At 46.3% G+C, this 24977-nt stretch overlaps 1 protein-coding gene across 1 annotated transcript in view; it reads right to left on the minus strand.

The window, feature by feature from the left end:
* The window catches only part of LOC110147425 (mucin-16-like), a 47473-nt gene that overhangs the window by 18754 nt on the left and 3742 nt on the right, over positions 1 to 24977 (minus strand). The window contains exons 2-20 of the mRNA XM_070463757.1: positions 24000 to 24124; positions 23752 to 23822; positions 22342 to 22514; positions 20787 to 20822; positions 20459 to 20518; positions 19060 to 19184; positions 18839 to 18906; positions 17940 to 18112; positions 16721 to 16756; positions 15248 to 15307; positions 13147 to 13271; positions 12988 to 13055; positions 11934 to 12106; positions 10210 to 10245; positions 7382 to 7506; positions 7220 to 7287; positions 4036 to 4208; positions 1814 to 1849; positions 801 to 866 (exon numbers count right to left, since the gene is read on the minus strand). Of these exons, the coding sequence (XP_070319858.1) occupies positions 801 to 866; positions 1814 to 1849; positions 4036 to 4208; positions 7220 to 7287; positions 7382 to 7506; positions 10210 to 10245; positions 11934 to 12106; positions 12988 to 13055; positions 13147 to 13271; positions 15248 to 15307; positions 16721 to 16756; positions 17940 to 18112; positions 18839 to 18906; positions 19060 to 19184; positions 20459 to 20518; positions 20787 to 20822; positions 22342 to 22514; positions 23752 to 23822; positions 24000 to 24124 (1797 nt within the window). The remainder of the gene's footprint in view (positions 1 to 800; positions 867 to 1813; positions 1850 to 4035; positions 4209 to 7219; positions 7288 to 7381; positions 7507 to 10209; positions 10246 to 11933; positions 12107 to 12987; positions 13056 to 13146; positions 13272 to 15247; positions 15308 to 16720; positions 16757 to 17939; positions 18113 to 18838; positions 18907 to 19059; positions 19185 to 20458; positions 20519 to 20786; positions 20823 to 22341; positions 22515 to 23751; positions 23823 to 23999; positions 24125 to 24977) is intronic.

Consider the following 24977-nt stretch of genomic DNA (forward strand, 5'->3'; position numbering starts at 1 on the left):
TAGAATAAATTTTCTTAAATTAAAACCTGACTATTGTCACCACTGTTCTAGGACCACCTGTGGCTCCTTATGGCCTTCAGCACTGAGTTCAACTTTTTTGATCTGGGACTCAAAGTCCTTCTTAATCTGGTTCTTGCCAACCTTTCAGTTTAATGTGTCCATTTACTTCATCTACACCAGGGCTTCCTTGGTGGCTCAGAGAATAGAGAATCTGCCTGCAATGCAGGAAACCCAAGTTCAGTCCTTGAGTCTGGAATAACCCCTAGAGAAGGGATAGCTGCCCACTCCAGTATTCTTGCCTGGAGAATTCAATGGGTCACAGAGTCAGACATGACTGAGCAACTAAGGGATCCATCTACTCCAGGTTAAGCTTTAAACTTCATGCAAACCAAATTCCTCTCAGTTCTTCCCACACACTATGCTGTTTTTGACCACTGACATTTTTGCTCATGGAATCCCACCAGCCAGGAAAACTTTTCATTCCTTATTTGCCTGGATGGCGCTTACTTTTACTTAAAGACTTGGGTCATATGAAAGTTTCTCCAGAAAGCCTTTCCCTTCTAAACGGTGCCAGGTGCCTTTCCCCAAGACATACATTATAATAGTCTGTTAGTCTCACAAGAGTGGGGGCTCCATGAGGGCCAGCATCAGATTGAATTGTTGGTATAATCTTTGAGATAAGCATGATTGCCCTAAAACCAGAACTGCACACCCTGGCCTCCCAGCTCCTACGTTAAATTGGCCGGTGGATGTGTGAGGCTGGAGAGCGTCTCTTGGGAAGGAAAAGGGGCCTCCAATACCTGTGGTGGATTCTGGCTGCACAGGTGATGGTGAAGTAGGAAGGAACGTGGTAGCTGGTGCGGGAGCTGTGGAAAGGGGAGGTATTAGGGAGGAACAGAGCCCACCCCCAGACTTGGAGAAGCCCCCCAGGCTCACCTGGGCTGTATAAGTGGTTGTCCAAGGACAACCATTCATAGGTTTACCATTAATGAGTGAGAGCAAAGGGGTCATTGCGTAAGTAGAGAGATGAACAAACCTGTGAATGAAATGAACCTGAGAGAGTGGGTAAACACGAGAGAGACTGAACAAAGAGGACAGGCAGATGGAAGGGCAGAAATATGGACAGACAGATGGGATACCTGGATGGATCAGAAGAAAAATGGACAAAAGGAGGGTCAAAGAGAAGGAAGGAAGGATAAACACAAGGAAGGAAAGTTGAGAGATAGATGGAAGTGCAGAAGGAAAGAAGGAAAAACAGGTGTATAGGCAGAAGGATGGTTGGATGGATGAATGGATGGATGGATGGATGGAAGGAAGAAAGGGAGGGAAGGGGGAAGGGGGGAAGAGGTCTGAGAACAGGTGTAACTGGGAGGATGGAAGAAAGGATTGGTGAAAAGATAGGTAAAGTGATCATTACAAGTGTGAATAGACAAATATGGCCAAACCACTGAGTAGCCACTAGACCTTGCAACTTGACACCATGACCCCCTCTGCCTTGCCTATAAAAGACTTTGTTATCAGGAGGCAGAGACTACAAGGTCATTATATGACCTCAACCCTTATTACTGTGGGGAATGATTGTTCAAATTTCTTCCTTCAACCCAGAAGGGTGTGGAAAATTTGGAAAGCCAATACCATGGCTGTGGGTCCCAAAAAGAGACCAAGGACTCATCATCCTTTCTCCCACTGACACCTTGTCTGCACTCAGGAGATGCAACCTGAGTCTGAGGCAAGTTCCCTTTGTCAGTGAGAAGAAAAGTTAGGCTCAAGACCACTGGAGGCCGAAATGGACAGTGGATGAAAAGATACCTACTTGTAGGAGGCTCATCTGGACCACGTTCATTATAACCTGGAAGCAAAAAAGCCACACATTAAGGGGAGGTGGAGGAACAAGCCCAGATATCCCTGCCTTTGTCCATGTGAGGTTCCTTTCTGGATGCCATTCCCTCTGTACCAGGGAATGTATCTATCTCTGTATCTATGCATCTTCTAGGATCAGACTCAAATGTCGTCTCCACGATTAAGGCTTTCCTGACCTTTGGATTAGAGATTAACTGTGGGACTTCCCTGGTGGTCCGATGGGTAAGACTCCATGCTTCCAATGCAGGGGGTGCAGGTTTGATTCCTGGTGGGGGAACCAAGATCCCACATGCTGCGCAGTATGGCCAAAAAGAAAAGAATAAAATGGATATCATAAAGGACCAGGCTGTCTCCCTGCCTACCTGATGGGGCAGTGGTGATAAGAAAGTGTGAGTTGTCACTCTATTCCCAGGCTGGGGACAGACAAGGGAACCAGAGTATAATTTCAGTCAACTTCATCACAGCTGTGCAGTGACCATCAGGGACCCCTTTAAGGGTCACCCTTTCAAATGCTGTTTCTTTCTGGATTTGAGGCTCATTCCCAGTGTATCTGAAGCTTGGACCTCCTAGATGTTCAGAGTGCCGGCCTTCCTTCATGGCTAGCAGCCCCATCCAAGAGAGAGGCCATCCTGGTCAAAAGTGAGGAGTGGGACACAGGAAACTCTACTCAATACTCTGGAATGGTCTACATGGAAAAAGAAGTTTTTAAAAAGTGGACATATGTATATATAAAAAATATAAGCAAAAATTTTAATCATTCCAGTTGCCCATTTAAATAAAATGATGATGTTTTATTTATTTATTTATTTTTCCAATCTGACTGTATTTGTTTTCTGAATATTGTCTTTTCCTATATTTCTTTTTTTTCCATTTATTTTTATTAGTTGGAGGCTAATTACTTTACATCATTGCAGTGGTTTTTGTCATACATTGAAATGAATTAGCCATGGATTTACATGTATTCCCCATCCTGGTCCCCCCTCCCACCTCCCTCTCCACCCGATCCCTCTGGGTCTTCCCAGTGCACCAGGCCCGAGCACTTGTCTCATGCACCCAACCTGGGCTGGTGATTTGTTTCACCCTAGATAATATACATGTTTCGATGCTGTTCTCTTGAAACAATTGATGACGTTTTAAATCACTAAATAAAAGGAAGAAATAAAGGAGGTCAACAACTTAAAAAAATTACCCCAAACTGATGTAGAATTTAGAATTAGATGCTATGTCATTTGTGAGTAGTGATGGTTTTGCTTCTTCCTTGCTGGTTTGTGTGTCTTTTATTTCTTTTTCTTGTCTGATTGCTGTGGCCAGGAATTCCAATGCTCTGTTGGCTATAGGTGGTGAGGGTGGGCATCCTTGCGTTGTTTCTGGCACTGGGGGAAGGGCTTTCAGCTCCTCACCATTGAGTGTGATGTTGGCTATGGGTTAGTCACAGATGGGTTTGTTGTGTAAGGATGTGTTCCCTCTGTACCACCTTTGATGGGGGCCTCAGTTGTGAATGGGCATTGAATTTTGTTGAATGCCTTTTCTGCATCTATGACCATGAATTGACCCTGTGATTTTTATACCTCCTTTTTTGGTATGTTGTATTATATTAATGGATTTGTATATGTTGGGCCATTTTTGTATTCCTGGAATTGACCTTACTTAAGCATGGTGTATTAAAAAAGAAAGTGAGAAGTGGGGAAAGGAGACAAATATGAGCTATTCTTTCCCTAAGTCTCCCCTAGAAAGATTTTTTCTTTTGGCCATGCCCCTCAGCATGTGGGACCTTAGTTCCCTGACCAGGGATGGAACCCATGCCTCCTGCTTTGGAAGCATGAAGTCTTAACCACTGGACCACCAGGGAAGTCCCTAGAAAGATTCTTCTATGAGTTAAATGCATAGAATGGAGCACAATGTTGGATCCTGAAAACAGTCTTGTACCCTGACTCTGCCACTCTCAAGCCACACCCACTTGGGCGAATTACGTAATCTTTCAGAACCTCAGTTTGTTTGTTTGTAAAATGGGTTTGATCAAGGACCAGCTTTTCAGGGTGGCTGTGTGAGTTCAGTGTGGAGTCGAGACTCACACCTGAGTCTGTCTCAAGGTTTCCCCGAGAGAACTGACTCACTAATAGAGACTCTTCTGGCGTTAGGGTGTGGACCCAGTGAGGTGGGCTGAGAACCACTCACCATTGAGGTAGAGACTGTCCTTGTCCAGAGAATAGGGACCCAGCCGGGTGATGCCGTGGGTCTGTCTGCTCAGCTCATGGAACACCTGCTTGGCCAGCAGGCTGGGGCCGCTGGGGGACTGCCGGTAGGTGCAGAGGATATTCACACGTGTCTTGGCACCATTCTTCACAGACCTGGGGAAGGAGAGGTTGATCTTTGGGAGATGCAGTCCACTTGGCACTTCTTTACCTGTGGTTACCACATATACCTCACTTCCTTGTTCCAGCCTTATTGAACCATTCTTAGTTTCTTCACCTAGTCATACTCTCTCACTCTAGGATTTTGCACATGCAGTCACTTCTGCCTGTAAGTTTCTCCCCTTCTTTCTTTACTTGTGTAAGTTCCTGATTATCCTTCAGGTCGCCACTTACACACTTCATCATCCTTCTCCAAGAAGTCTCCCAGGCTGGGTAGGTTCCATTCAGGTTCCCACAATATCCCATGCTTGTCGAATCACAAGCCTGGTTATCTTCTATGTGAGCATATGTTATTTGTCCCTGTTCCCTCCAGATGGTGACCTCCAGGAGGTCAGGGAATAGGACAGTCTAGTTCACTGTTGTCATGTGGAACCCCCCATACTTAGCACACTGCCTGCTCTGTGTGAAAACCCAAGTCCTGCTGAATGGATTTTAAAATGTGGTTCATCCATACAGTGGGATGTTTTTTGGCCTTAAAAAAGAAGGAAATTATGGCAAAGGCTGCAGCACAGATGGACCTTGAGAGCATCATGTTAAATGAATTAAGCCAGTCACACGCACAAAAATACTGTATAATGTACATTTCTATGAGGTACTCAGAGTTGTCAAGTTCATAGAGACAGAAAATAGAATGGTGGTTGTCAACATTTAGGGGTAGATGGAAATGAGGCGCTGTTGTTTAATGGGCATAATTTCAGTTTTGTGAGTTCTGGAGCCTCTGCACAGCAATGTGAATGCATGTAACACCACTGAGCTATATGGGCTTCCCTGGTGGCTGAGCGGTTAAGAATCCACCTGCTAATGCAAGAGATGCAGGTTCAACCCCTGGTTTGGGAAGATCCCCTGGAGAAGGAAATGGCAATCCACTCCAGTATTCTTGCCTGGGAAATCCCATGGGCAAAGGAGCCTTGTGGGCTGCAGTCCATGGGGTCGCAGAAGAGTTGGACATGACTTATCAACTAAACAACAACGACTGAACTATATACTTAAAAATGGTTCAGATGTAAATTTCATGTGATGTGTATTTTACAATTAAAAAAAATCAATTTGACACATGGTAGATATTCATTTAATAGGAACTCTATGGTAGGGAGAGATTAGAAGGGTTTAGAGTTGTTTAGCCCCTGAATCCCTTGATCCTTGAGGAGACCAATGCTACAAAATGTGATACAATAGACCCTAAAAAAGGTTCTTGCAAAACCAGCACTTCGAAAATGTGTGCATGTATACATGGAACCTAGAAAGGTGGTACTCATGAACCTACTTGCAGGGCAGCAGTGGAGATGCAGACATAGAGAACAGACCTGTGGACATAGGGCGGGAAGGAGAGGGTGGGATGACTGGAAAGAGTAGCGTGGAAACATACACATACATATGCAAAACAGATAGCCAGTGGAAGTTTACTGTGGACTCAGGGAGCTCAAACCAGTGCTCTGCTAGAAGGGACATATGTACGCCTATATACACATGTATACCTATACCTATGTATGTATACATAGGTATACCTATACATATATATATGCATACCTTTGTATGATTCATGTTGATGCATGGCAGAAACCAATGCAATATCGTAAAGCAATTATTCTTCAATTAAAAAAAAACTTTTTTTTAAAAAAAATGCAAGTCTGCAGTGGCATTAACACCTCCACAATTGCTGAGAAGAACTAGCTGTCTAGTGCTAAAGAAAGAGATGCTAAAAAAATGTTCCCACTACAAGAAAAAAATGTAATTATGTGTTGATGGGTGTTAACTAAATGTATTGTGGTAATAATCATTTTACCATATACAAATATATCAAATCATTATGTTGTACACTTTAAACTAATAATACAATGCTATATGTCAATTACAACTCAATAAAACTAGAAAAGGTGAAAATAAAATGACACGCAAAAGTAAAAAAGGAAAGAAAAATTCATCTTCCTTAAAAGGACAGTATAAATTCAAGTGTGTGCGTGTGTCCTAAGTCGCTTTAGTCGTGTCAGACTCCTTGTGACCCTATGGATCACAGCCTGCCAGACTCCTCTGTCCATGGGATTTTCCAGGCAAGAATACTGGAGTGGGTTGCCATTTCCTGCTCCAGGGGACCTTCCCAATCCAGGGATTGAACCTGTGTCTCCTGCATTGGCAGGAGGACTCTTTACCACTGAACCACCTGGGAAACTGCTCTCCCATTTCCATCTCTTTATGCTCTCACTGCCTTTGAAATCACTTTACTTAGATATTTATTCTGCTACTAGGTATAAGTTTTATTGACTAGATGTGGGCATGTCTACTGCCTGCCACCCAGAGCACCACCTGCCTCAGAGGCTGTACCATCAGTGTCAGTTGAATGAAAATATGAATGAAAAGTGCTTCACCCATACCAACAGTTCACAGACTGACCAGGAGAAGTGAGACTAACTGCTCTGTGGACACGGAGTTTCTGCTCAGGGTGATGAGAAGTTTTGGGAGTAGACAGTGATGATGTTAGCACACCATTGTGCATGTAATCAATATCACTGAATTGTACACTTAAAGATGGCTAAACAGGCTAATTTTACATCTATATTATTTATGTTATTGGGCTTCCCTGGTGGCTCAGTGGTAAAGAACCTGCCTGCCAATGCATGAGACACGGGTACCATCCCCGGGTCGGGAGGATCCCCTGGAGAAGGAAATGGCAACCCACTCCAGTATTCCTGCCTGGAGGATCCCATGGACAGAGGAGCCTGGAGGGCTATGGTCCATGAGGTCACAAAAGAGCTGGACATGACTTAGGGACTAAAACAATGAGATTAACAAGAAATAAAATGATGTTATCACAATTTTAAAAAATTAATAATGTAATGTGAAAAAAATGGATGTAGAATAGGACCCTCCAAGGAGAGCCTGCTGCCTCTGGGTGCAGCTCCCACAGCCAGGAGTCCACGTCCTTAGGTGTGCCGGTGGGGAGGTGTTCTCACCTTAGGGAGATGACCCTGCAGCCGGCATACCGGGCACCCAGGCTGCTCCTCTGGAACAACGGGCTGAGCTGGAGAGGAAGGAGAGAGCCACTGGTGGTCACGTGTGGGCGTCGGTCCACAGGAGGGACATGGCGGGGTGAGCGGGGGAAGCAGGCATCTCACCAGGTGCTGCATGAGGGTGTCTGTGATGTTGAACTTGTGGGATCCTGGGCGACCCATGTCTGCCGAGTAGCGCAGGTTGTCGATGGTGAAGTTCAGCGTGAAGGGCTCCTCACTGACCTCCCCGGCTGCAGTAGGTAGAGAGAGAGCCCAGGTTCACTGGGGGTCCCAGTGCCCACCCGGGTGGGGCTTCCAAGGGTGCTGTGTCTTCTTTCCGATCAACCTGAAGGTCACTTGCTGATGTGACGGCTCCAGCAACCAGTGAGGGTTGACTTAATGATTTGGGGACTCATTTTTCACACTCTGATGTAGGTGTGGAGGGCTCTGTGAAAACACTGGTGGCTCTGTCCTTTCCCAGGAGAAGAGGGCACTGATGACCCCAGACATCTGTCATAGTCTCTCTGCTCTCCATCTCTCTGTCTCTGTCTCTCTCTATGCACATATATTTATATTTAAATATAAATTTATAAGTGAATGTATACTATATAAACATGTAATTTATATATTATATATTATGTAATGTATAAATAAATATAGATATAAATATATGTGTGTGAGTGTGTGTGTATATTTCTTTCTCTTTCTCCTCCCCTTACAGTCACATGTGCCAATCTTTTATGCATTGGTTAAAAAAACCCAACAATCTAGCAGCTATAACCAACCTTTCAGCATCTCGGTGAACTGATGTGTAAGATAATATAATAATGACTCCTGCTTCAAAGGTTGTTATGAAGTTTCAACAAGTTAATTTTTTAAGACATTTAAGCACAGTGCTGGAAACGGATCAATAGCGGTGACTTTTACAGACCCCAAGAGAAGTAGAACAAATGAATGTACGATGCAAGTGAGACCAGAGACCCCTTGACTTGACTCTAGGCTAGATAAGCACAGCAGGAGCTAAGTGATTAAGCAAAAGCTTTTCTCTGGGATAAAAGTTTACCTCCTCTCTTTCCTCCTTTCCCATCACTCCTTTCTGTCTTTCACTACTTCCAGGTTCCTTTCTGTTCACCTTTGCTTCCATCCTTCCATATTTCTTCCCAAAAATTTGTCCTTTCTTCTTCCTTCTATCCTTTCTTCCTTTTTTTCACCCACCTATCTGTACATCTATCCATTTATCCTTCCTTTCTTCTATCCACCCACTTATCCATCCATCCACTCATCCATCCTTCTTTCCTACCTCACTTTTTCCCTTCTTCCCATTCTTCTTTCCTTCTATGATCCTTCTGTCCCTCTTTCCTTCATTCCCTGCTTTCTTTCATCCATCTTTCCTTGCTCCCTCCCTCCATCATTTCCTTTCTTCCATCCATCCATACTCCTTTCACTCCATTCATTCCTATTTCCCTCCTCGCATCTGTTTATACATCCTCCCTCCTTCCCTTCACTTTCCCTTCTTCCATTCATCTTTCTGCCTTTCACTAGCTCATCCATCTTCTCTCTCTCTCTCCTTCCACTCATCATTTCTTTGATCAGTGACAGACCCAAGGACAGTTTGAGGGTGTTGAAGTAACACACTCCTAAGGCAAGGGTGAGTTTCCCTGATGCATTAATGGTAAAGAATCTGCCTGCCATGCAGGAGATGCAGGATACACGGGTTTGATTCCTGGGTTGGGAAAATCCCCTGGAGGAGAAAATGGCAATCCACTCTGGTATTCTTGCCTGGAAAATCTCATGGACAGAGGAGGCTGGCAGGCTACCACCCACGGGGCACAAAAATTTGGATGTGACTTAGTGACTGAGAAAGACAAGGGTGGTAGATTCTTGAAAACCTACAAGGTTCTCATTACAGGATTTGCTGGGAATGCATTTTGGTGAATACCTATTATGTTTGGTCCATGAACTAAAACATAATAGGTGTGCACCAAAAATCAGCATGTCTTTTGAGACAAACTCACTATAAATAACAAGAAGTGACAACATGAGTTTTGGAATTGCATGAACTCTTGGTTTCCTTATTTATCTGCTGTGTAGCTTGGTATTCTGAGTCTGAGTTTCCTCAACTGTAAAATGGAGGAAAATCACATGACTGTATGGAGAATTAAGGTATAGAGTGTATATACTTTAATGAATTGTCCCCCCATTCATATTTTGAAGCCCCAGTCTCCGTTCCTCAGAATGTGACTGGAGACCTCCCTGTTGGTCCCGTGGCTAAGATTCCTAATGCATGGGACTTGGGTTCGAGCCTTTGTCAGGGAACTAAGATCTCACACCCCGAAACTAGGAGTCTGCATGCCGCAACTGAAAAAAAAGATCCTGCATATGCAACTTAAAAAAAGGTCCTGAATGCCACAACTAAAGATCTTGCATGCCATAACCAGCACCCAAAGCAGCCAAATAAATAAATAAATAAAATATTAAAAAAAGAGTACTAAGGACATGGTTTCAGGAGAATTAAAATGTAAGCCATATGAAGGTCAGAATATAGTGGGATAACGTTGTTGTTTTTCAGTCACTCAGTCATGTCCGACTCTGTCACCCCATGGACTGTAACCCACCGGGCTCCTCTGTCCATGGAATTCTCCAGCAAAGAACACTGGAGTGGGTTGCCATTTCCTTCTCCAGGGGATATTTCTGACCCAGGGATTGGATTCACGAGTCCTGCATTGTGGGCAGATTCTTTGCTGCTGAGCCACCAGGGAAGCCGGGTGGGAGAGCATAAATGTGTCTAAAACCTCCTGGGCGGGAACGTCCCACCGGGATCCAGGAGAGAGAGAAGGGATGAGTTAGGGATCTTCCAGAAGCTTCCCTCATGGAGGACAGAGGGTGAAGGAGAAAAACTGCTTTCCAACCCCAAAGTGGAGGTGGGCCAGGAAATCCAGGCCGGGCATACTCACTGGTGGTAGGCGGGGCCAGCGCTGCATAGGTGTAACCTGCCGAGAGAAGATGAGAGAAGCTGAATCAGCACTGGGGTGAACATAATAGATTAAGGGATATACGGTATTTGTTCTTCTCTTTCAGACTGTCATATAGAATTAAGTAAGTCAAAAAGAGAAAAACAAATATTGTACATAAACGCATATATGGGGAGTGTAGCAAATGCTCCTGATAAACCTATTTCTAGGGCAGGAATAGAGGCACAGACATAGAGGAAGGACATGTGGACACAGCGGGGAAGGACAGGGTGGGATGAATTGAGAGATTAGCGTCGACGTCTATACACTGTGTGTGTGTGCTGAGTTGCTTCAGTCGCATCTGACTCTGTGCGACCCTGTGGACTGTAGCCCACCAGGTTCCTCTGCCCATGGGGTTCTCCAGGCAAGAATACTGGAGTGGTTTGCCATGCTCTCCTCCAGGAGATCTTTGTGACTCAGGGATCGAACCCACATCTCATGTCTTCTGGCAGGTAGGTTCTTTACCACTAGCACCACCTGGGAAGCCCTTACATACTCTGCTATGTGTAAAATAGCTAGCTAGCAAGCTCCGAGAGTTGGTGATGGACAGGGAAGTCTGGCATGCTGCACTCCACGGGGTTGCAAAGAGTCAGACACGACTGAGTGAACAGAACTGGGAAGCTACTGTGTAGCACAGGGAGCTCAACTCAGTGCTCTGTGATGACCTGGATGGGTGGGATGGGGGCGGGGTGGGGGGCTCAGGAAGGAGGAGGGGTGAGTATACTTACAGCTGACTCACACTGTTGGAGAGCAGAAACTAACGCAACATCGTAAAGCAATTATGTGCAGGCATGCTCAGTTATGTCTGACTCTCTGTGACCCCATGGACTGTAGCCTGCTAGGCCCCTCCAGGATTTTACAGCCTGCCAGACCCCTCTGGGATTTGCCAGGCCTCTACGGGGTTTTATAGGTGAGAATACTGGAGCTGGTTGCCATTCCCTTCTCCAGGAAATCTTCCTGACCCAGGGATCGAACCCTCTCTCCTGTATCTCCTGCATTGACAGGCAGGTTCTTTATCACTGAACCACCAGGGAAACCCCGATTTAAAAAAAAAAAAAAAAGAAGGAAGTTATTTCAAGGAAAAATTGAAAATGTGTTATCGAGAATTTGAAGCATTTTAATGGGTTAATGTCATTATTGCTATTAGAACAATAAAATTAAGCAAAAGTAGTGGCCCAGATGGTAAAGAATCTGCCTTCAATGCAGGAGACTTGGGTTCAATCCCTAGGTTCTTCAGGGGGTCCTGAAGAAGAGAATGGCAACCCACTCCAGTATTCTTGCCTGGAGAATTCCATGGACAGAGGAGCCTGGCAGGCTACAGTCTATGGGGTTGCAAAGAGCAGGACATGACTGAACAACTGACACTTTCACTTTCATACAAAAAATAAAATAAAAAATATTATACATAAAAAAAAAGTTTAAAGAAGAGGGAGGATCTAAGGACCTATGTGGGGAAAGCAGAGAAGAAGAGGTGGTGGAGGGATGTTCAAGAAGAAGCAAGCAGGCAACAAGACTGGGCGGAACCAAGTTATTACTTCATCATAATGAAGACAACCCAGACCAGAAGGAGAAGAAGATGGATCAGAGCTCCTTTCAGAAGAATGAAAACAATGGCAACTCAACTCCCCCTCCTCTTGAGAGACCATGGTTATGACGTAGTCCCTCACCATTCACGTAGAGGCTATTTCTGTCCAAACTGAAGGAGCCCAGCTGGGTGATGCCGTCTGTCGCACGGCTCAGCTCCCAGTACAGCTGCTGTGTGTTCAGTGCGGGTCTTGTGGGGTCAGAGTGGAGTCTGCAGACTATATTTACTCCAGTGGCTGCTCCCCTCTTTTCAGGCCTAGAGAAGAAAAGATGCAGGAACGTGGAGTACTAAGGAGGAGTCCGTCTAGGTGTGAAAGGGAGGCAGCTAAGGGAGATGCTGAAGGCATTAGCTTGGAAGCCTTCAGCAGTTCTCCTAGGTGTCTTTCATCTGAGACCAGCCCCTAGAAACTCAGAACAGAAAATATTTTAATTAGAAATTTGCAAGGGCGTTCCCTGGTGGTCCAGGGGTTAGGACTAGGTGCTTTCACTGCCCTGCTTGGGTTCAATCCCTGGTGGAGGACCTAAAATCATGCATGCGATGTGACCAAAAGAAAAAAAAAGAGGGACTTCTCTGGTGTTCCAGTGGTTAAGAATCTGCCTGCCAATGCAGGGGACATGGGTTTGATCCCTGGTCTCAGAAGATCTCACATGCTGCAAAGCAACAAAGCCTGTGTGCAACTACTGAAGCCAGCGCACCCTAGAGCCCGAGCTCCACAGCCAGAGAAGCAAGCACAAAGAGAAGCCTGTGCACCACAACTAGAAGGTAGCTAGCCACAACTCGAGAAAGCCCGCACGGCAACAAAGACCCAGCACAACCAAAAAGAAATGAAAGCACAAATAAATAAATTGATTTCTTTAAAAAAAGGAATTTGCAGGTAGGAATTTGCACTGATTATCCCACTTCTTCGCAGGGGAGAGCTTTCATTTGAGACAAAACTTACAGATTCTGTAAATAACAACGTGATGCCTTGTTTCCAAGCATTGAGCATAGCACCATCTGGGCATTAAGAAAGCATGAGGGGTCATGGTGGGCCCTGGAGCTCAGTACTTCCAGGGACATGCCTAGCCACTGAATCCAGCACCCGGTGCAAGAGAATCCAGTGACCGGATGAATCATTTCATCTGGGGGAGTCTCACCTGAGCAACTCCAGGCTGCAGCCAGCATAGAGGGGGCCGACACTGGTCTTACTGAACAAGACCCTGAGCTGGTGGGGAAAGAGAGGGAGGTGAGCAGAAGGGATGAGAGGATACATAGGGACAAGGTGGACCTAACAGAGGCCGATCAAGGGCTCTCACTTGATGCTGTAAGATGCTTTTGGTGGCGCTGAACTTCAGAGAAGATGGGCGACCCATGTCCTCCGTGTACTGCATGTTGGTGATGGTGAAGTTCAAGGTGAAGGACACCAGGTGAAGGTCAGTGGCTGCAGTGGGGGAGGAAGAGAAGGATGTCCAGTTTGGGCCACAGTCATGGCCAAAGTTTCCTGGGAGACTGGGACTGACAAATACACGTGTGTGTGCTAATTGCTTCAGTCGAGTCTAATTCTTTGAGACCCTATGGGCCCGTAGCCCACCAGAATCCTCTGTCCATGGGATTCTCCATGTAAGAATATTGGAGTGGGTTGCCATGCCCTCCTCCAGGAGATCTTCCTGACCCAGGGATCAAACCCACATCTCTTACATCTCCCTCATTGGCAGGCGGGTTCTTTACCACTAGTGCTACCTGGGAAGCCCATATATACACTACTGCGTATAAAATAGATAATTAATGAGAACCAACTGTACAGCAGAGGAAACTCTACTCAAGGCACCAGAAGCAGATTAAGGAAAGCTGTAGGCTTCTCAAGCTGAAAGAGAAAACATTCTGGAATTGCCAAGATATCAGGAACCTTTGTTCATTCATTCCGTGAGCACTTATTGAATACCTAGAATGTGTGAGGTTCTGTGTTGGACTCTGCGAGCCCAAAGATGAAAAGGGCATGGGACTTCCCTGGTGGTCTAGTCATTAAGATTCCACACTACCGATGCAGGGGGATGGGGTTCAATCCCTGGTCAGGAAACTAGATCTGGTGTGCCACAACTGAGAGTTCACATGCTACAACTAAGACTTGATGCAGCCAAATAAAGAAAATATTAAAAAAAAAAGATGAATAGGGCATAGTCTCTCAATGTGGCCAGTGGAGTGATCAGGTCATTATGCTGCAGGGGAAGCTGGTGGGGGATGGTGTGCAATTCCAGGATGGTCACCCAGTCAGTGACTGAGGAAAGATTCTTAGAGGAAACATCATTTTAAGTGTAACCAAACCTATGAGTAAGAGTTAGGTGAATAGGAACAGAGCAAGTGTTAAGAGAGGGAACAGCGTGGCTATAGTCCTGGCAGGAGGGCAGAACAGTTACCCTCAGAATGAAGTGCATTGGCCATGGGGGAGGGTAGGTGTGAAACTGGGGGGATCCTCTGAGCCCAGAAAACTGAGGCAGCGACTCTGCAGGACAAGGGTCTGGACTTGATTTGTAGACCAGATGGGGTCATCCAAAGATTGTCCACAAGAGAGGAATTAGGGCTCCCCTGGTGGTCCAGTGGTTAAAAGTCTGCCTGCCAATGCAGGGGACAGGGGTTTGATCCCTTGCCCAGGAAGATTCCGCATGCCACAGAGCAAATAAGCCCAGACACCTCAACTACTGAGCCTGTGTGCTGCAACTACTGAAGCCCGAGCACCTAAAGTCCGTGTCCCACAAAAGAAGTCACTACAGTGAGAGGCCTGTGCACCGCAACTAGAGAGGAGCCCCTGCTCGCTGCAACTAGATAAAGCCTGCAAGTGGCAAGGAAGACCCAGCACAGCCAAAAATAAATAAGAGAGAGGAATTATATGGACAGAGGCACATTAGGAGGGACACGACAGGTGCCGTGGGGAAAACTGTAGGAAGCCAGTGTGGAAATTACTGCAGTAGTCCAAATGCTGGTGGCCCAAATAAAGATTAAGCAATGCAGATGCAGGGAAAGGAAAGACTCTCAAGACATTTAAAAAGGAGATGGTTTTGTGATGGACAGATGTGGGTGGTGAGCAAGAGGGAGGGCTTAAGCTGGCACTCATGTCTCTGCCTTTGGTGATGAGGAGAAGGAACAAGTTTGGGAGAGGATGATGATGTTAAGGGTCACAGACCAAGAGGTTGTGTCATGTCTGGCAGCTGGGTGGACTCAGGGTCGGGAGCTGCTGTGTGGTGGGGGCTGGACTCAGGGTTTAGATTCTGAACAACTGGACCCTAAGCAGCCAGACGGCCCTTAAGATCCATGGAAATGGATGTGTTCACTCAGGGAAGGTGAGTAAGCAATGAAGGAAGATGTGATCTTGTGGGAATGATTTTGTAAAAATGGCTTGGGTACCAGTAAGAGCCTTCCTACCTATGGGCTTGGAGGATGGAGCCAGAGAAGACACTGGGAAGAATGTGGAGGTCCCAGCAGCTGAGGAAAAAGACATCAGAAATGAAATTGAGAGTGGTACATCTGTAAAGAAACAGTGGCAGTGGTGGTGGTTCTAGTTATAAAAATGTGCCTCTTTTCAGTTCAGTTCATTCGCTCAGTCGTGTCCGACTCTTTGCGACCCCATGGACTGCAGCATGCCAGGACTCCCTGTCCATCACCAACTCCCAGAGTCTACCCAAACCCATGTCCATTGTCTAGGTGATGCCATCCAACCATCTCATCCTCTGTTGTCCCCTTCTCCTCCTGCCCTCAATCTTTCCCAGCATCAGGGTCTTTTCCAATGAGTCAGCTCTTTGCATCAGGTAGCCAAAGTATTGGAGTTTCAGCTTCAACATCAGTCCTTCCAATGAATATTCAGGACTAATCTCCTTTAGGATGGACTGGTTGGATCTCCTGGCAGTCCAAGAGACTCTCAAGAGTCTTCTCCAACACCAGTTCAAAAGCATCAATTCTTTGGCATTCAGCTTTCTTTATAGTCCAACTCTCACATCCATACATGACTACTGGAAAAACCATAGCCTTGACCAGATGGACCTTTGTTGACAAAGTAATGTGTCTGCTTTTTAACACACTGTCTAGGTTGATCATAACTTTCCTGCCTCTTTTAGCAGTGGATAAAGAAGATTTGTGTATACACACACATACACACACACACACACAGGAATATTACTCATCCATGAAAAAGAATGAAACAATGCCATTTGCAGTAACATGAATGGACCTAGAGATTGTCATACAGAATGAAGTAAGTCAGACAGAGGAGAAATATGACATTCATTACATGTGGGATCTAAAAAGACATGATATAAATGAACTAACTTACAAAACAGAAAGAGACTCACAGACTTAGAGGACAAACCTAATGGTTGCAGGGGTCGGGGGGGAAGGATGGGGGAAGGGATAGTTAGGGAGTTTGGGATAGACACATACACACTGCTATATTTAAAATGGATAACCAACATCGACCTACTGTATAGCACAGGGAACTCTGCTCAATGTTATGTGGCAGCCTGGATGGGAGGGGAGTTTGGGGGAGAATGTATATATGTATGGCTGAGTCCCTTTGCTGCCCACCTGAAACTATCACAACATTGTTAATCGGCTATACTCCAATATAAAATAAAAAGTTTTAAAAAATAAAAACAAAGAAACAAAAAATGTGTCTTTCTCTGCCCCATTTAGCCTGCAGTCAGGGCACTATCCTCGGTTGTGTGTATCGGGGAGGGGAGGAGAGGTGACTCCTGCCACCTGCAATTCAGTCCACATTTCCTATGCATGTCCTCTGGACCGCTACCATCCAGAGGGGTATAACAGGAGGGACGGATTGGCTGGTTAAACAACTCTTATGTTTCAGGGGAAGGGAGGTAGTCACAGGTACATAGAAATACTCACTGGTGGCAGAGGTGGCTGAGGTCCAATGGGAGTAACCTGTGAAGAGGGGGTGAGACGGTGAGGAAGGGAAGGGAGAGATGTTTAACGAAGAGACAGCTTGGCCACTGGAGAGATGGCAGCTGGACCAATATGGCTCTGAGTCATTACAAAGCAGACCGAGTGCTCACCGGGAAAGGATCAAAGTCTGCTACTGCCCTCCATCTCCGGAGAGACAAAGATGCGCTCTGTTGTTTAGTCGGTAAGGCATGTTGGACTCTTTGTGATCCCACAGACTGTAGCCCGCCAGGCTTCTCTGTCTGTGGGATTTCCCAGTCAAGGATACTGGAGAGGGTTGCCATTTCCTCCTCCAGGAGGTCTTCCTGAGCCAGCGATTGAAACCGAGTCTCCTGAATTGCAGATGGATTCCTTACCGCTGAGCCACCCTAAGCACCTTGAAATATGAGTCCCCAGTGGAAGTGCAGAACCCTTCTGCAGCAGAGCCCACCCACTGGGGATGAAGAGACCCACCCCCAACATAGTCCCTCACCACTGATGGAGGCACTGTCATCACAGAAGCTGGGAGAAAACATCCCAAGTGCTTGGGTTGGGGACCTCATCATCTTGGGGAATCCAGGAAGGAAGGGGCTACACCTGGGACTTTAGTGGGTATTGGTCTCTGTTTTCCCAAGGTTGGAGGGAGATGGGGGTAGGGAGGGGAGGCAGTGGGCTCCTGGACTCTTCTGTTCCTGAGGGGTGGGATTCAGACAGAGGGTTATAGAGACTTCTGAGGCCTCTTAATACTCACTGCTAGGGGTGGTGGTCTGAGTTTGGTGGTTGTATCCTACACACGTAGGGGGAGGAAGGGAGAAGAGGGGGAAAGATGGGTCAAAGTGAAGAAAGGATAGGGAGAATGTGGGGCCTCTTGAAATGCAAACGTTAAAAAAAATGATGGTGGTCTTCCCTGGTGGTCCAGTGGTTAAGAATTTGCCTGCAATGCAGGGGACATGGGTTCAGTCTCTGGTCTGGGAAAATTCCACATGCTGAGGAGCAACTAAGTGCATGCACCAAAACTACTGAAATCCACATGCTCTAGAACCCATGCTCTGCAACAAGAGAAGCCACCACAATGAGACGCCTACACATCACAAATAGAGAGTAGCCCCCCTCACTGCAACTAGAGATTGCACGGCAACAAAACCCAGCAGAAACAAAATAAACAAAAAGGATGGCAGACCCTCACCATTGACGTAGAGACTGTCCTGGTCCAGGGTGTAGGGGCCCAGCCGGGTGACACCATGTGTCAGCTGACTCAGCTCCCAATACAGCTGCTCTCTGTCCAGCCCAGGGCCCACTGGATCAGGGCGGTGCGTGCAGACAGCATCCACTCCAGTGGCCGCTCCATTCTTTTCAGGCCTGGGAAGAGCAGCAGGAGAGGAGGATGACAATAAATGGAAACTCTAGGAGTAAGGGAGGGTATCAACATCTCTGGGGACAGGACAGGAAGGGGCCAGGGGAAATGGGAAGGCTGGTAAAGAGGTGAGAAGTCAGACTTAGATTTTCTGAGGGCACAGACTTCCAGCCAACCTGGGACTGTGAGAAGAGTTGGTGGTGGTGGTGGGGGAAGTATTTCAATTAAGTTGCAAATCTGAAGCCTGCTTCTTTCTGGGCCGGGGACAAGAGAGCTCACACTTGAGACAGATGAAGAGCTGGATAGGTGAACAGCTGGAATTTGGGATTAAAGGAGGTGAAGAAGGCATGCTTTGCTTGGGAGAAATCATCAGGATAGAATTGAAAACCTCGATTAAGGTGAACAGCTGGAATTTGGGATTAAAGGAGGTGAAGAAGGCATGCTTCGCTTGAGAGAAATCATCAGGATAGAATTGAAAACCTAAATGAAATGCCCTCATTGGTCAAGGGAAGGGAAGGGGGGAATTCAGAAGGATGACCAGGCTAGGGGCTCAATCCTGCTGATAGTCTGCAGAATCTGGGGACTGTTGGGGGAAGTCATTGGTCCTTAAGTTGGTGACTCCTGAATGCCACCTCATTTGAGGATACAGGGAAGACAGGAAGGAGGAAAGTCAAACTCCCTGGGTCTGGGAACACTTGAGGCAGCTCTGGCAGCCTATGCCAAGGTCTTACCTGAGCGATGTCAGTCTGCAGCCTGAGTATATGTGGCCCAACCGGGTGTTATTGAACAAGAGTCTGAGCTATAGAGGGGGGAGAGGGAGAATAGGAAATGTGAGGGTTGGGAGAAGGGCAGATGTGACATGGGTGTGGCTGGCATCCGTGGGAGCAAGGGTGAGGTAGGTGGGGCTTGTGTTTGGTGGGCGGGGCAGGAGTGACGTGGGCGGGGCTCTCACCAGATCCTGCAGGACTCTCTCTGTGTGGTTGAACTTCCAGGAACCAGGGCGATGCATGTCCTCCACATAGGGCAAGTTATTGATGGTGAAGTTGAGGGTGAATGGCACCAGGGCAGGGCTGGCTACTGGAGTAGGAATTTGCGAGAGACATCCACTGAGCTTACCGTGTGCTCAATGATCTGGGGCATGGGTTATCCCCCCTGAATATCTTCAAGATTGGGGAGGGTCTTCCTCCAGCATGGGTAGTTTCCGAAGGGAGGAGACCCCAGACATCACCCTCGCTGGAAGCACTGGGGATAGTTATGAAAAAGTGCACTAAAGAGTAAATATTGGGTTGGCCCGAAAGCTCCTTTGGGTCTGTCCATGGGCTATAACAGAAGAACCCAAACAATTTTTGGACCAACCCAATAAATTCACAGGCAGGAAGCAAGCATATATGACCCTTCAGTTAGCTAAAATTCTAGACAGATATCCTGTTTTCTTTTTTTTTTTTTTTTTGAGCTTTTTTAAAAAAAATTATTTTTCTGAGATTCACCTACTTATTGTTTTTAAAATTTTGTTTGAAGAAATGCTTGCATTGCATTTTTATGGGTAAGGCTCTGTTTTAAGTACCTTCCTTACATTTTAACTCATTTACTTCTTGAGGCAAAAGCTTTGGAGGGTGATAGTATTCTTATCTCCATTCTACAGATGTAAAAACTCAAGGGAGGCTAAGTAATTTGCCCCAAGCCATTTAATCTCTAAGTGGCAGAGCATAGAATGAATCCAGGTGTGTGGTCCAGGAGTCTGTGCTCCTAACCCATCCACTTAGGACCACTGGCAAGTCCCACCTGTAGTGACCACTCACTCTGGCCTGAGTGGTCAGTGGTGAGAACTCCTTTGGAGGCTCTAACTGATGAGTACCTAGAGATCCAAGCAAGCTAGCAATAATGATATCTCAGACCCTCAGTCGGGTCAATGGGTGGTATTGAAATCTACTCTGGGCCAGTTGGAGGCCAGGAATGGGAAGCTGGCCTCTGATTGAGCCAGAGTCTGCCTAAGTCCCTGACCAGGACCTGTGAGACAGCTATACTTGCAGCTCATGCTATTCCTTTCTTTTCTGGAAATAAAAACTAAATTCCCTGAAAGAAACAGCCCTTCTCACCACCAAATCTCACCCATGATAAGGCTAATTCCATATTTACTTGTACATTCACATCTTTAGTTTCTGTCTTTCATGTTGGAAGTCCATCTAAGACTAGCCTTTTCTATTCTCTTTGCTGCTGTATCACCAGGGCCTTTTATATAGTAAGTGCTAAATAAATATGTATCAAATGAATGAATGAATGAGTATGATGATCTCCAATGACCAAGTGCACAAGACCTTTGCAGAAGAAAAGTGCAAAGAGGGAGCTCCTACCTGTAGAGACCGAGACTGGGGCCATAGAAGTCGCTGGGAAGATGGTAGAGGTCATGGCAACTGGGAAGAGAACACAGTGAGGCAAATATAGTGGAAGAGAGGGCTTCTCTGATCAAGGAGGGACCATCATGGAACCCTGAGATCCTTCTCCTGTTCAGTCTAAGGTCTATGCCAGGCTTGTCTTTCCCCAGCCCAGAGTGGAAGCAGGGAAAGCGAAGTGCAGAGGTTTCCCAGCTCCTCCCGCCTCTGGGTGCATGGACTGAGGATAACAGGGAGGAAGGATGGGCCCCGAGCAATGGAGCATTAGGGCCCGCAGATTGCTACTCACTGCTGGGGGTGGAGTTCAGGGCCTGATGGGTGTAGCCTGCAGAAAGAGAAGGAGAGAAAAAAGGTGAAGGTATAAGGATGGGGGGTGGGAGTGGCAAGAATCTGGGGCCCTTTGAGTTTCTAGGAATCTATTTATTTAATAGATTTAATTTATTTAATACCCAGTGGTAAAGAATCTGCCTGCCAAGCAGGAGACACAGGTTCAATCCCTGGGTCAGGAGGATCCCCTGGAGAAGAAAATGGCAACCCATTCCAGTAGTCTTGCTTGGGAAATCCCATGGACAGAGGAACCTGGAAGGCTATAGTTCATGGGGTTGCAAAAAAGGTGGTCATGACTTAGTGACTGAGTTACTTTAACAGTGATTTATTTAAGTAGTGTTCATGGGGCACCCTCAAAGTGCAGATTGTATAGACAAACCTTAGCGAATGCAATGAAAACAGAGAGAAGATTTTTTAATAGATTTTTAAAAATGTGGACCATTTTTAAAGCCTTTAATTGAGTTTGTTATAGAATTGTTTCTGTTTTATATTTTGGCTTTTTGGCCACAAGGTATGCAGGATCTTAGCTCCCTGACCAGGGACCGAACCCTCAACCCCTGCCTTAGAAGGTGAAGTCTTAACCATTGGATCAGAAGAACAGTCCCAGGGAGGACTCTCTGAATCAGGTCATCTGTTGTCTATCCCTCTGCCATCTCTCCCCCTCACCCTCTCTGAGTGTCTGATCCCTCAGTGTATCTCCAGAAATGCTGTGAATGAGGGAACAAACCAAAGGTGCAGGCTAGTTTGAGACAAGCTCAAACCCTCCCCATGCCTGATAGGAGGACAGGTGATCTGAAATGTGTGTCATGAGCCCAGAGCACACAGTGTGAGCCCCGCGAGGAACCAGGAAGAGGTCCTGAGTGTAGCTCACGGTACAGTGAAAGGTGGGGAGGAGCAGTTAGTGCGTCAGGGTTAAGGGAGATGTGGGGACCCAATATAAGTCAAGGATACTCTGGTGCAATACAAGGGGTTTCAGGGGGTAGAGGCCATCAAGCATTCCCCATCAGCATCCTCTCATCAGGAGAGAAGGCCTTAAGGGTGAAGTCACTTCAAGATTAAAAAGTAACCATGAGAGGCTTCCCTGGTGTCTCAGTGATACAGAATCCACCTGCCTGTGCAGGGGACATGGGTTCGATCCTTGGTCTGGGAAGATTCCACGTGTTTTGGAGCAACTAAACCTGTGCACCACAGCTATGGAGCCTGTGCTCTAAAGCCTGGGAGCCACAACTATTGAGCCCAAATGCTGCAACTAGTGAAGCCCGTGTGCCCTAGAGCCTGTGCTCTATAACAAGAGAAGCCACTGCAATAAGAAGCCTCAACTAGAGAGTAGCGCCCACTCAACTCAACTCGAGAAGGCCCACACAGCAAAGAAGACCCAGCATAAGCATAGATAAATATATTTTCTTTTTAAAAAGGAAGAAACCACGAAGCCAAGATCTGAATCAACACACTCAGAGCACACAGCCAAGCCTCTAAGGGCAAGAGAGGGAGCGTGATCTCAAGTCTGAGCTGCTCACCGTTGACGTAGAGACTGTCCCTGTCCAGGGTGTAGGGGCCCAGCAGGGCGATGCCATGGGTCAGGTGGCTCAATTCCCAGTACAGCTGCTCTCTGTCCAATCCAGGGCCTTTGGGGTCAGGGCGATGCATGCAGATGGCGTCCACTCTGGTGGCTGCCCCGTCCTTCTCAGGCCTGTGTAAAAACCTCCACGTGGTGGGTCCAACTAGCTCTCCATCTGTCCATCCTGCCCTCCCTCTCTTTGCCACCCCTAAGGCAGAAACCTCAGAAGCCTGAATTAACAACAAAACTGGTGGGATCACCCTCTATGTTTTTTCAGTCTTCTAATTTTACTGAGCTTTCAATGGCTAAGTCAAAGATCTCTCTTGGTAAATGTCACGTTGCACTTGAACATATTTGGATTATTTCCAAATATCTTTTGATATTGATTTCCACAACAATTCCACAGTGATAAGAGAACAGACTCTGTATGAGTTCAATACCTTTAGGCTATGAAATTTTTGCACCTTGTTTTATGTCCCTGGATATGTTCCAGTGTCTCCCAGTATATAGTCTATGGGAATTTGAATAGAATTTGTATCCTACTGTTGTGTGAAAACTGTATAAATCTTAATATCACATTCCTATATGTAATTACTCCCTGGAGAAGGGAATGTCAACCCACCCCAGTATTCTTGCCTGGAGAATCCCATGGACAGAGGAGCCTGGTGGGCTACAGTCTATGGGGTCACAAAGAGTCAGATACAACTGAAGTGACTTACACACGCACGCACACGTAATTACTATACCTACACCATATATAATATAATATGTAATATAATATATACTGGGCTTCTCAGGTGACACTAGTGATAAAGAAGATTCTTTATTACGTCTCCTGCCAGTGCAGTAGACATAAGAGGTGCAGGTTCAATCCCTGGGTGGGAAGATCCCCTGGAGTAGACAATGGCAATCCCTCCAATATTCTTGCCTGAAAAATCCCATGGACAGAGAGCCTAGCAGGCTATAGTCCATGGGGTCACAAAGAGTCAGACATGACTGAGGGACTCTGCACACTCCTTGCAAGGACATAATGAAGGCAGTGGGGCAGTGCTGTTTAATGGCTAGGAGTTTGGTTCTAGAACCTGAAATGTGGGGCTTGTTCTGTGTGACCTTCACAAATTACTTAATCCCCCTGAGCCTCAGTTTCTCCTTTTGTTCTTGCTCCCTGAGTCTGTGGAGACTCTGATGATTAAATATAAAGTAACAGCACACTGCCTTGGGTCTTAGTGCTTGTGAGTTGCTGGTATTATTGTTGTTGTTAGTACTTAGTATCCATGAACAGGAGTCATTCTAAGCGTGAGTGAAGTCAGGGAGCTGGTAGATTATGGTTCCATTAACCTGTTGGCTGTGTTATTGGGGAGGGTCTTACCTGAGCGAGGCTAGTCTGCAGCCCGAATAGAGGGATCCCAGACTGCTGGTATTCCTGAACATGTGTTTGAGCTATTAAAAAGGAGAGGGGAGTTGAGAAGGAACCGCTGAGAGAGGCCAGGAGGAGCTGGGACATAGGTGGGCTAATAGGTTGGGTGGGTGGGGCTGGCTCTAGTGGGAGGAGCTGGGGCAAAGTGGGTGGGACTAATGTTAGAGGGTGAGGCTGGCATTGGTAGGTGGGGGTCTCACCAGACCCTGCAGGATCAATTCAGTGGCATTGAATTTCCAGGAGCCGGGGTGCTGCATGTCCTCCTCGAAGGTTAGGTTGGTGATGGTGAAGTTGAGGGTGAAAGGCATCAGAAGAGGGACTCCTGCTGCAGCAGGGGAAAGAAAAAGACCACTCCTGAGTCAGACCTGGGCTGAGCTCTAAGATAACTTCCAGGGAAAGAAATGGAGGGCCCAGATCTGAGGAAGCAAAGATTCTTAGCTGGTAGGACCAGAGACAAAAGGCTAAATAATGAGCAAAGCAAAATGCTGCTAAATGCAGTAGGGTGCACATTCATTAGGATGGCTATTATTTTTTTAAAAAAGAAAGAAAAAGAAAAAGAAGTGTTGGGAATCCCCTGGCAGTCCAGTGGTTAAGACTCCACCTAGTCTTTCACTGCTGAGGGCCCAGGTTCAATTGCTGGTTAGGGAACTAAGAATCCTGCAAGCCATGCCATGTAAAAAAAAAAATACTGTTGGTGAGGATATGGAGAAATTGAATCCTCATGCATTGTTGGTGGAAACGCTGGTGGAGTTGCTATAGAGAACAGTTTGGTGGTTCCTTATAAAGTTAATTCACTCCTAGGTGTGTACACCCAAAGAACTGAAAACAGGGACTTGGAGACTTGAAAACAAATGTTCACAGTAGCAGCATTTACAGTAGCCAAAAAGTGGAAGAAACCTAAGTATCCATTAATAGATGAATGGATAAAGGAAATGTGGTATATACAATGGAATAGTATTCAGCTATAAAAGGAATTTAGGAAGTCAAGAGATACCTGGAGTAACAGGCAAATTTGGCCTTGAAGTACAAAATGAAGCAGGGCAAAGGCTAACAGTTTTGCCAAGAGAACGCACTGGTCATAGCAAACACCCTTTTTCAACAACACAAGAGATGACCCTACACATGGCTATCACTAGATGGTCAATACCGAAATCAGACTGATTATATCCTTTGCAGCC

This window comes from Odocoileus virginianus, chromosome 3, assembly GCF_023699985.2.
Source record: "Odocoileus virginianus isolate 20LAN1187 ecotype Illinois chromosome 3, Ovbor_1.2, whole genome shotgun sequence".
In the NCBI taxonomy this organism is placed as follows: domain Eukaryota; kingdom Metazoa; phylum Chordata; class Mammalia; order Artiodactyla; family Cervidae; genus Odocoileus; species Odocoileus virginianus.